The sequence below is a fragment of the Octopus bimaculoides genome, chromosome 3, assembly GCF_046866305.1.
Source record: "Octopus bimaculoides isolate indiv1 chromosome 3, ASM4686630v1, whole genome shotgun sequence".
In the NCBI taxonomy this organism is placed as follows: domain Eukaryota; kingdom Metazoa; phylum Mollusca; class Cephalopoda; order Octopoda; family Octopodidae; genus Octopus; species Octopus bimaculoides.
Genome location: NC_142930.1, coordinates 127,057,372 through 127,069,871, shown reverse-complemented (window position 1 = coordinate 127,069,871; position 12,500 = coordinate 127,057,372). Strand labels below are relative to the sequence as shown.

Below are 12,500 nucleotides of genomic sequence, written 5' to 3'. Positions count from 1 at the left end.
ATTCTGCAGGAATTTATTTATTTTTAATATCAAAAATATTTAATATTCTCTCTGTCTCTCTTTCATTTTCTCTTTCACACACACTCCCTCTTTTCTCTTTCTCTCTCTCTCTCTCTCTCTCTCTCGTTATGTCCTTTCTCTCCCATTCCTCTGTTCCTCTTCTAATTCTATGCCATTTGGATTGGCAAGAAGAAAAATGTCAGCCCCCACCCCACCTTTGGTCAATAAACTGGTTTTGTTTTTTTTATCTTAGAGAGATTAACTCCCTGACATTTAGAGACAAGTGATAAACTCAGCATTAATCTACTGGGCTCCTCCTCCTTCTCCTCCACTCCTTCCCTTTCTCCTTCACTTCCTCCTCCTCTCCAGATATATTTTACCAGGGAGTCATACAAGAAAATATCTCTTGTAATCACTCTTCACTCTGAGTGTCTTATTGGTCATTGTAGTCAGTGATTTCCAAAATGGCACCAGCTTCAAATTGGAAAGAATTTGAAGCATCCTTAAAGAAATTCACTTGTGTGCTGTTTGTCTGTTTCTCTCTCCCTTTCTCCTTTCTCTTTTTTAGAAATAACACACACACACACACACACACACATTATCTACATAATTTATTCATTTTATTGTCTTTCTCTTCTTTTCCTCTTTCCCTCCTTTTAATTCTGCCTCTTTCTCTTTCTCTCTCTTCCTTCTCAGCTTCTCTTCCAGTTTATTCTTTTATCCTCACTAACACACACTCACACACATGTGTGGAGATACTGATATATATAGATACATATTTAAGTTTACTTTTGTGTGTGTGTATGTATGTATGTACGTACACTCACATTATAGCTGAGAGGCCCCATTGATTGGAAATAAGTAATTCTGAATACAGGAAATCAGAGCCTTTCAGTTATAATTTATTAAAGAATACTCTGTGTATTGAGCCCTCTAATATATCTCTTCTGGAGAATAAACAAATCTCTCTCTCTCTCTCTCTCTCTCTCTCTCTCTCTCTCTCTCTCTCTCTCTCTCTGTATATATATATGTGTGAGTTGAGTGAAAGAAGAAAAATCTGGTTTCCTTTGATAAAATAATAAATTACTAAAAATAATAAACTTATTTCAGTTTCTCATTTTAAAATACAAATTAACATTTATTTTGACTTTATCAATAGAATGGCCCATAAAAGCAATTCTTTTCCAAAAATTAAACATTTCCTAATTAGATACTGCTTCTGTTGTTATTGTTGTTGTTGTACAGTTGTGCTCGTTACTGTAACAGCTGTTTCTAGCCTTCTTTTCTGCTGCCACTATAACCTTTGCTATTGTTGTTGGTGTTTCTCTTATTAATATTCTCCTTTAATATTATTGTTGCTGATTTTGTTATTGCTTATTTATGATCTTGCTAAACAATTGTCCTTGTGCTTTTTGTTGTTGTTATTGTTGTTGCTTTCACTTACTACTACTACTACTACTACTATTACCACCATCAGCAAGTATTGTTGTATCTTAATAATAATAATTATACTTATGATAGTGTCAAGGCTACCTGTTTTATTTGCTGTTGTCAATGCTGTTATTATTGCAGTTGTGGCTGACCATTATTGTCTTTTCATCAAAGTTCTTCATTGCTATGTTACTGCCATGATCACCATCACTTACACTAATTATTACCTATACTACAATCATTATTCTTTGTAATGCTACTACTTAATGATATATCATTGTCATTATTATGGCTATGATTGCCTACCATCACCACCGAAGCCTTTCATCTCAACTATCGCTATCTCTACTTATCCTATTTTCTGTCCTTATGACACACACCTTAGTTCAATCATCATAATGTTTGCTGGCAGCATCAATAAGATTAATTTTTGAATGTGGTGTTATTTATTCTAATTATCAGTATACTAGCTGAGGTACCCTGTAAAAATATTGCTGTTAATAAGACATCTGTTGATAGCCATGAAACATTTTTCGTCAAATTTCGGTATTTTGCAAAAATTTGAAATTTATATTAATGGGTAGAACCAATTTGACAAAAAAAATTAGCAGAGTCTGGTAGCAAATCCATATCATCGTCATTTTTGTGCATGTGCATAAAATGGCAAAATTTTATGCTTTGGGGCAGATTTCATCAAACTGATATCACAACAGCTAGTGCGCAAAATGCCTAAATTTTGCTTGAGAAATAAAATGGTCTTACCTAATCAAAACCTGAAATGCTAGGGAATTAAAACAACGAATTGAAATAAGTTTTAGCAAATCAAAACAATTTGCATTGAAATGAAGAATTAGCACCTTTGCCTGAGGTGGAGTTTCTTTTCTGCAGATCCACCACTGTTTAGCTCCCTTGAGAATTTGTTACCACTGATAGGGTAATGTGAATGCTAGTAGGTTAAAAGTATTACTGATATTATTTATGTTCTGAGTTCAAATCCAACCACAGTTGACTTTGCTTTTCATCCTCTTGGGACCAAAAAAAAAAAAGTACAGTCAAATATTGGGGTCAATAGTATTAACTTAATCACCTAGTATTTCATTCATCACTGCTGCTCTGACTATTCTCTTATATCCTTCATACACTAGTTAATGTGCATGGTTCGATGGTGAGGAGAAAACAGCTCACGGTCATAAGGTCATGAGTTCAATTCCCGGTGGCACATTGCTTCCTTGAACAAGAAACTTTATTTCACGTTGCTCCAGTTCACTTAGCTGACAAAAATGCATTGCACCTGTATTTCAAAGACCCAGCCTTGTGACATTCAGTGTTATGCTAAATCTCCCTAACAACTACATTAAGGATATCCATGTCTGTGGAGTGCTCAACCACTTTTTGCATGTTAACATCACAAGCAGACTGTTCTGTAGATTGAATCAACTGGGACCCTCATCGTCAGTGGTTTCCAAAGTAGGGGGTATTGCCCCCCTGAGGGCAGTGGAAAGTTCCAAGGACGCATTGAACAAAAGTGGGCAATAATGGAGTAGTGATTCATGTAAAAAGTGGGGCAATAATGGGGTAGTGATTCATGTAAAAAGTGGGGCAATAATGGGCTAGCAATTCATGTAAAAAGTGGGGCAATAATGGGCTAACAGTTCATGTAAAAGTGGGGAAATAATGGGTTAGCAATTCATGTAAAAAGTGGGGCAATAATGGGCTAGCAATTCATGTAAAAAGTGGGGCAATAATGGGCTAGCTGTTCATATAAAAAGTGGGGCAATGAGGTAGCGATTCATGTAATAACAACAAAATAATGGGTTCATTAGGTTAAGTTTTATATGTGAAATACAGTTGCTTTGAATTTGCTTCGGAAAGAGGTCTATGTTTGTGATGGGTAGTTGGGGTGGGTGCACTAAGAATGTGGCCTGGGTGTCAAGGGGGCAGCTGCCCGAAGACGTTTGGGAACCACTATCATTCTTGTTTCTCTCTCCTATTGTTCACTGATTTGGTCTTTATTAACCATTCTGTTATTACCTTCTCTACTCTTACTATTGTCATCATCACCACTGCTTCAGTATTGTTACTACTAACACAAACAGCTATACTCTTACTATTATTCCTGTTAGTTGCTTATTATTATCACTAACCACTTGCCAAATACTACTACTACTGCTATTACTAACAGAGTTTCTGTTACTTGTAGCAATGCATCATTTTATACTGCTACTAAACACCAACACCACATTCATTATTATTTTCATTATTATTATTATTATATTCTAGGTGGGCAAAATGCAGGCAAAATGCTGCCAAGCATGGGTGCCAGTTCAGATTCTGCCAAGGTTGATTTTTGCCTTTCATCTTTTTGGGGTCAATAAAATAAGCACCAATAGAATAGAACTCTGACATCAATGTAATCAACTAATACTTCCTCCTCACAAAATTGCCAGCCTTGTGCCTAGCCTATAATAGAAAGAATTTTTATTATTGACACTGTTTCCCCTGAGGTAATTGTTCATTGTCGTTTAACATCCACTTTCCATGCTGGCATGCGTAGGACAGGTTCACTGAGAACTGGCAAACCAGGAGGCTGCACCAGGTTCCAGTCTGATTTAGCAAGGTTTCTACAGTTGGATGCCCTTCCTAATGCCAACCGCTCTGAAAGTGTAGTGGGTGCTTTTACGTGTCACTAGCACAGGATCCAGTCAGGCAACAGTAGCACTGGCCACACTCAAATGGTACTTGTTACATGCTATCGGCTTGGGTTCCAATCAGACAGCACTGACATTGACCTTACTTGAATGGTGCTTTTTATATACCACCAGTATGGGTGCCAGTCATAATATTATAGTAAAGACCCTATAGTAAAAGTCCTTTGTGAATTGAACCTGTAGATTGTTTGCAATCATCACCAGTAGCTCAGTAAAGTTTCGTGAGGTTTTTTTCCCTTCATTCCATTGTTTGAGATCAATACTACCAGTGAACGAAGCATTTATCTTACCTTCTTCATCAATGATACATTATATATATATATATGTATATATGATGTGAATGTATACATGTTGATGGGTGTTGTGTGTCATTGAGAAATTATTGTTGTGGTTGCCATGGCCACAGCAACACAGCTGTAGTGTAGCGACACACACACACACACACTTCCAACCTCTCAACATATCCTGTGGATTTATGATTAATGAGTTCTATTCTCTGAACTAATCTACTGCTAACTCTGCTCTCACTAAAAACACACACTGTGTGTGTATGTGTGCTTGTGTGTGCAGAATACAATTTCAGTTTTGATATATGAGTGCAAAAACAAGCCACATGCATCAGATGAATAATTTAGGTAATGGTCTATAAATGAAGCTGAGAGGAAACTATTGTCCCCGTCATAATTGATAGCTAATTTATGGTTAAGGACAACTCCTTTGTCAAGAATATCAAATGCGATGACGATGGTGATGACGGTGATGGTGATTTTCATTTTCCTGCTTTTGCTTGAATTAATTTTCCTATACTACATTGGGTAGAGTAGTTAGAGCAATTATTCCTACAGTTAGATGTCTTTCCTATCACTAAAATATTCAGTTATGATCTAGGACAATGGATTTGCTGGTCTACTGTATGGCTGGTTTACTTCTGTGGTCATTGGCCTGTTTGATCAAGGTTGCTCGTTGATCTGCAGCTATACAACAGTAAAATATTCTTCATTAAAATTAGAGTACATCTTGTTTTTGTCAGTCAGGCAAATCAAGTAAGCATTGAAGTATTTTGATTGTGGGACAACAGCAGAAACTGTTGTCAGGTTTAAATTATATACCTTGCACAAGGGCTATCGGCAGTGGCTGTATTGGTGTTAAAATTTATATCTGCATGTGGTCAATAGATCAGCACAACTGTTGACTCATTGATGATGGTGAAAATGATTTCTGAGTTCCAAACCAGTTTTATGCCAGAATCATCTCCTGTACATTAATATTTTTATCAACCATCGAAAGGCGAAAAGCAAAGTCAATTCTAGCAAAATTTGAACTCCAGACTAAGTTTGTCCCTTCTTAAAACTTTAACATTTCATTTTTCCTATTAAAGTAGGGGTTAATTTTGTGGCCTTCTCCATTTCTGATAACACTCATCACAGTTGCCTTTGTGGCAGTGCTTTATGGTTGGATGCTCTTCCTGTCACCAACCCTGTTTTAGTTACCTAAGTTTGACTCCATGTTTGTAAATGTATTTAGTATTGGCTATTTTGATTTAATACTACTGTTATTATGCATACCAGATTTTTATTCAGCCAAGTGACTGTTTGCAACATCAGTGAATATTTTATTCACTGATTCTGTCAGTAGTGACAAATTCTTGCCCTGGCAAATGGCTAAGTGTGAATCCATGTCATTAAAAAATCCCTAAAATGCTGGAATACATTTGGTATTGTTTCTGGCCACTTGCTGCTAGGGTGATTTTTTTTTTTTTTTCATCTCCCTCTAATATTAGAGTTTTTAACATAACTTAAGAGATGTCATCTCTGAACAAGTATCACAATAACTGGCCTATCAATGGTGTATATACATTAAGTATGATGCATAGATTGCTTTTTAAATCTAATAATGCTTCAATCACTTTCACCAGATTTATATTTAATATTTGTCTTGTCAGTATCCCTACTCTAATAAATTATCATTAGAACCATTACTTAGATCACAAAACATGTCTGGAACTAGGGTACAGTTCACTTGTTAAACTAACCTTATTCCTTGACTGATACTACTTTTTTTTTTATTGACCTCAGAAAGATAAAAAGTAGCATTGGCTTTAAGTGAATTTGAAATCAGAATTCAAAGGAGTTCAACTAAATCTATGAATAAATAGTACTGAGTCTGTCACTAAAGCAATGTTGGTACCAAAATATTTATAATGTAGTTTATTTTCTTCAAAGAGAAATAGATTTACCAAGAAGTATGAGAAAGATCAATTCTTAAAACATTTTAGATGAAATCATAATTCCTACCATTTTCTGGCAAACAAGTCAACACAGTATATCATGTAAACATGTAGTGTAAACATGTAGTGTAAACATTCAACAATTGTCAATATCTTTTCGAATCTTGCTGCAGCATTTCACATGGAATTTTTTTGTTCTCCAAAGTTGTCTTGGTATATAAGTTGACCTGCAGGTTTTTTTTTTTTTTTTTTTTCTGTAAATTTTGGTCTTGACTTTCTCAGACCAAAATTTATACACCAAGATAAGTCAACGGTCAATGTAAACTTTGGTCAGAAAAATTCGACTTGTATGCTGTAGAATTGCAGTAGATAAAAATGAAAGCCATGAGAAAATTGGTAAAAAAAAAAAAAAAAAATGAAGCATTCTCTTCATTTCAAATGTAAAGACATTAAAACCATTTTAGTTATCGTTTTCTTATCTCTTTCTTCCTTCCTTTTTTTTTTTTTTTTTTTTGTTTTGGTGGTTCTTAACCTCTGTTTGGCTTTTCAGCTTTCTTACCAGCAAGACAGTTGTGGCGTTGGTCAGGGAAGAGCACCAAACGGCCTGGAATGAAAGGGAAGGCCAAAAAGGAATTCTATAAATCTATAGTGCGGGAAAAGGAAACCATTATGGTAAGTTTGGCTGCCTGCACCCCTTATTTCTCATCCCTCTTGTTGTTCTCTTGCGAAACAATTTTGGTCTTCTTGTGTGGTTTCTTTGTCGGAAATGAATATTTGGTTTGTGATTCTCAACAGAATTAAAGAATGAAGTTTAAAAAAAAAAAAAAAAAAAAAAGACTAGAAAGAAAAGAATCACACATCATGACAAAAAATTAATGAATGTGATGTGATTTTGTTGATGGTGATGGAGGAGGAGGAATGAGGATGTTGATGATGATGATGATGATGTTTATTACTTGCATGTCTTATTATTATTATTATTATTATTATATGTGTCCATATAAGTTGTAAAGGCTTGGTTGTTGTGGATGTAAATGGTGTTGATGTTGTGGCTTATATCATTTTTGTTGACCACCTTTTGATGTTGATCATTGTCTATTGTTTGGCTTTTTGTTGTTGTTGTTATTGTATTTGTATTTCAGCTTTTATCAGACAGTTGTATTATTTACCATTTCTCATTTGATAAAGCAACAAACTTGTGTAATGTTTACTTATTTTGTCAAAATTTACACCACAGAAGGTACTTTCCATCTTATTGTATTATTCCACATTTGGCCATCAGCCAGATTCCACCCCACTCTCACCCCCCTGTATCCAGGGACCGAACCGGCTTGTCAAGAGTCTCCAGTTCCCTTTCTGTTGTGCTGCATGCATACACCCAGAGCCAGGCTCTTTTTTCCAGTGCATCAGACCACAAATGTCATTAACAGCCTCTTCATCTCTTCCCCTTTACACATTCTATCAAGAAACAGACTTGTTACTCGTTCAAACATGCCTGAGGCACGTTTGAACCTGTAAGCAGGCCATTCACTGCATTTTGTGATGGAGAAAATTTCATGTTGTAGACAGAAAGGTGTAAATACATCCAGTCAACTCACAGTTATCCCTAACCAGACTGTTGGAAGCATGCATTTCAGAGTTGTTATCTCCTCCTCAGCTGCAGAGACCAGAAAGGCAGACACTGCAAACTGACATGAGAGACTGGTCCCTCTCAGGATATTCTCATCTATCAGGATGTCTTGGGCAGGGATTTGTGGTACACAGTACATCCAGGTGATTATGATAATGTAGATTAAGGCAGGGAACCAACAGAATTATTCTTTATTTTTTTACTTGTTTCAGTTATTTGTCCAGCAAATATGGTGGTTGGGGCATCATCTCTCATTCAAACTGTTCTAGCCTTTGGAATGTCATCCTCACTTTATGTGGCCGAGCATTATCCTGATGGCAGAACACCTTCCGTCTTGAAACCAAAGATGGTTGTTTTTCGTCCAGTGCATATCTCAGTGAATGGTTGAATGACCAAATCCAAGCTTCTCTGCTAGTTCCTCAACAGTTCTGTTAGGAGTTTGCTTCACCAGGGTTTACAGGATGTCCTTGTTGAGCTCTACAGATCTTCCAGGATGAGGCTCGTCTTCTAGGCTGAAGCTTCCAGCTCGGAATTTCTGGAACCACCATTGACACTGGCTTACACTTATTGTTCAATATTCCTTGCACTTTCTGTTGCATTGTTTTCTTTATTGAACTCATAAAGCAAAATGTGCCAAATATGCTCCTTTGTCACTTCCATTGTAGCCTTGAAAAAAATCATCATCTTGAACTGCACTCTTCAAAACTTGCACTAAGAATAAGCACAAGGTAAATTTACTACCAGCCTATATAGCAAGTTGATGCAGGTAGTTTATCCCATCCCCCTCCAACTTTTAGTTTATGCAATTGTAAAAACCACATTATTTATGGGACAACCCAATACTTGAACCACTAAAATATGATTTCATATTTAATATCCTTTTAAGATGGAATTTTTAACAAGGACTGTGAAAGAGCATTGGGTCTCATGGAAGCCATGACAAGTGACTGAGACCTTTAGTGATATGCTGTGCTTGAGAAGACCCATCAAGCCAAGTGAAATTACTCTCCTGGCCGATGCCAGTGTCATGTAATCAGCACTTGTGTCTGTAGCATGTAAAAGGCACTCTTCGATTGCTAGGCGATATGTTGTGCTTGAGAAGACATGTCAAGCCAAGTGAAATCATAGTTGTGGCCAATGCCAGTGTCACATATCTGGCACCCATGCTGGTGACACATATAAAGCACTCTTCAAACTTTGGACTTCACAGAGGCTGTGTCAAGTGACCAAGATCTTTGCGATGTATTTTGTTTGAGAAGACCTGTCAAAGCCAAGTGAGATTACAGTCATGGCCATTGGCAGTGTTTTGTAACTGGTACCCATGCTGGTGGCATATAAAATGCACCCACTACTCACTCAGAATAGTTGGCATTAGGAAGGGCATCCAGCTGTAGTAACCATACCAAATCAGAATGAAACCTGTTGCAGCTCCCCAGCTTACTAGTTTTCAGTCGAACCGTCCAACCCATGCCAGCATGGAAAATGGGCATTGAATGATGATGATGATAATGACAAAGTCACCCAGAGTTAAAACCTCACATTAATGCTACATATTAATCATTGATCAAGCAAAAGAATAGACTTCTTGCAGGGTCACAAGGCCTGGTAGAAATAGAAACTAAAACCTCATTATCTCTTATTATCCCAACAAACAGAAACTGCCATGTTAAATCATAACAATGTAGAATCTGAAATATATTCTACACTAGAATCTTGTGGGCTCTAATCTGTATGATTGACACTTAACTCTCCCTGGCTTCGCAGTGCTGTGCTGGCATCAAAGTCTGTTGGTGTTTATCACTTCTTGACTTTTATTTTGGTTACTTGACCCTCTAGAAAAAACAATGATCTGTCTTGAAAAACCATTCATTGAAGGAAGCCACATTGGTTAATGTTAGTCTTAGATACAGGACTGTTTTAGCAGCATTATGACCCCCTGCTCTACCAGGCAAATCAATGTACAGGGCTTTATTCTATTTACTTATTGACAGCATACATAGCCACAACGGAGACCTAAATCAGTGCAGTGGGCTCTATAAGTTTATATAACTGGCACCTTGTCGCTTTCAATGATGAGTGTCCCAGTCAATCTGATCAACAGAACAGCCTCTTCGTGAAATTAACATACGTAGTTCTCAGGGAGATTCTGTGTGCCACAGAATATGACATGGCTGGTGCTTTGAATTACAGGTACAACTCATTTCTGCTAGCTGAGTGGACTGGAGCAATGTGAAATAAAGTGTTTTGCTCAAGGAACACAATGTCTTGCTGGGTATCAAACCATGACTTTGTGATCATGAACCAAATACTCCTCCCCACTGAGCCATGTGCCTTCACAAGGTCCTATAGTATTTGCTCATTGGTATATATCTAGATCAAAATTAGGTCCCTCAACCCAGCCCATGTTTTAAGAGATCATTGCCTAGAAAATGTGTCACAGAATAGTCACAGCTCATATAAGACTTGATACTAGAGATATGTTTAAGGTGCTGGCATGGCTGCGTGATAATATGCTTGCTTACCAGCCTTGGTCAAACCATCCAACCCATGCCAGCATGGAAAACAGATATTAAAAGAGGATGGGGATGAAGTGTCACCATCATGCAAGTGGTGTCCCTCATTTCTGGTCTTCTGGGAAAAACTCATCAGGCCATGCTGGAGCACTGCCTTTAGTCAAACAAATCGACTTAGCCTAGTACTTATTCTATCAGTCTCTTTTTCCAAACCGCTAGGTTACGGGGGTGTGAACATGCAAACATCGGTAGGGGGACAAACACACACAAATACATATATATATATATATATATATATATATATATATATATATATATATATATATACACATACAATGGGCTTCTTACAGTTTCCACCTACCAAATCCACTCACTTTCAATAGTTTATTCAAAACTGAAGTTATATGGAGATAAATGTATATAATATATAACTAGTATATATGTATGTTTGTGAAGGCACATGGCTCAGTGGTTAGAGCAACCGAGCTAACAATCGCGAGGTTGTGAGTTCAATTCTTGGACTGGGCTGCATGTTGTGTTCTTGAGCAAGACACTTTATTTCACGTTGCTCCAGTTCACTTAGCTGTAGAAATGAGTTGTCATCACTGGTGCCAAGCTGTATTGGCCCCTTTGCTTTTCCTTTGGATAACATCGGTAATGTGGAGATGGGGAGGCTGGTATGCATGGGCGACTGCTAGTCTTCCACAAACAACCTTGCCTGGACTTGTGCCTCGGAGGGGATCTTTCAAGGTGCAATCCCATAGCCATTCATGACCGAAGGGGTCACCCATATATGTATGTCACATTAACATCATTTAACATCTGTTCTCCATGCTGGCATGGATGGTTTGACAGGACCTGGCAAAGCCAGGAATCACCCTTGGTTCCTTAATCTGTTTTGGCATGCTTACTCTTCCTAATGCCAACCACTTTACAGACTGTACTGGATGCTTTTTATGTGGAGCCAGCACCAGTGCCTTTACCATGGTACTAGCACTCATGTCTAGAAACTGAGCTTGGGGGTAAGCAAGGGCCTACACTCCATAGAAAATCCAGCTCCAAAAAAGCCTCAAGGTAACAGAGGAGAATGAGCACCAGCCAGAACAAAGGTTGGGGTAGGCTGCACCTGCCTACCTCGGTTGCTATGACATTGAGGTAGATCCTGCTACCCCCATTAACAAGGACAAAACCCATATTTAAAATTCTGGATGATAATGATGATGACTGGATACATATATATGTGATTTTGTGGCTGTTTGAGTAATGCAAACCAGCTTATTGGTGCTTCTAAATGCATGACTGCATGTTTGTTTCAGTGTATGTGTGTGTATATGTACGTATCTATGTATATATGTATATACAGCTACAATATTAATTTCCCAGAATCTTTAGTTTCAAAGCTTTTCTGGATTTCGTAACTATGATGGTCACCTCTAAATTAAATAAATGTTAAATTTATTCAGGTAATCAAATGAAATACAGGTACCTGTACATTGGTATAAATGATACAAGTTTATTAATAATGTACTGTGCAAGGTATCGGTAAACTAGTCTGGTAGCCATGGGAATTTGAAGTTTCAGTTGGTGAATTAAAGAAGTTCCAGACCAACAGAATTTGAAAAGTCGGTGTCATACTATATATATATATATATATATATATATATATATAATAATATTAATAGTAATAATAATATTAGGGGTAAAAATCCAAAATTACAGGTAAAAACTCAGACACGTAAAAGCACCCACTACACTCTCGGAGTGGTTGGCATTAGGAAGGGCATCCAGCTATAGAAACACTGCCAAATCAGATTGGAGCCTGGTGTAGCCATCTGGTTTCACCAGTTCTCAGTCAAATCGTCCAACCCATGCTAGCATGGAAAGCGGACGTTAAACGATGATGATGATGATGATGAGTTCATGAGCCTTGGTTCTTTTCCCTAAAACTATACATATATAGTGTGTGTGTGTATATATATATATATATATTC

At 37.2% G+C, this 12,500-nt stretch overlaps 1 protein-coding gene across 1 annotated transcript in view; it reads left to right on the top strand.

The window, feature by feature from the left end:
- The window catches only part of LOC106868024 (uncharacterized), a 325,886-nt gene that overhangs the window by 311,767 nt on the left and 1,619 nt on the right, over positions 1–12,500 (top strand). Inside the window, exon 30 of the mRNA XM_089349632.1 lies at positions 6,917–7,038. Within this exon, the coding sequence (XP_089205758.1) occupies positions 6,917–7,038 (122 nt within the window). The remainder of the gene's footprint in view (positions 1–6,916; positions 7,039–12,500) is intronic.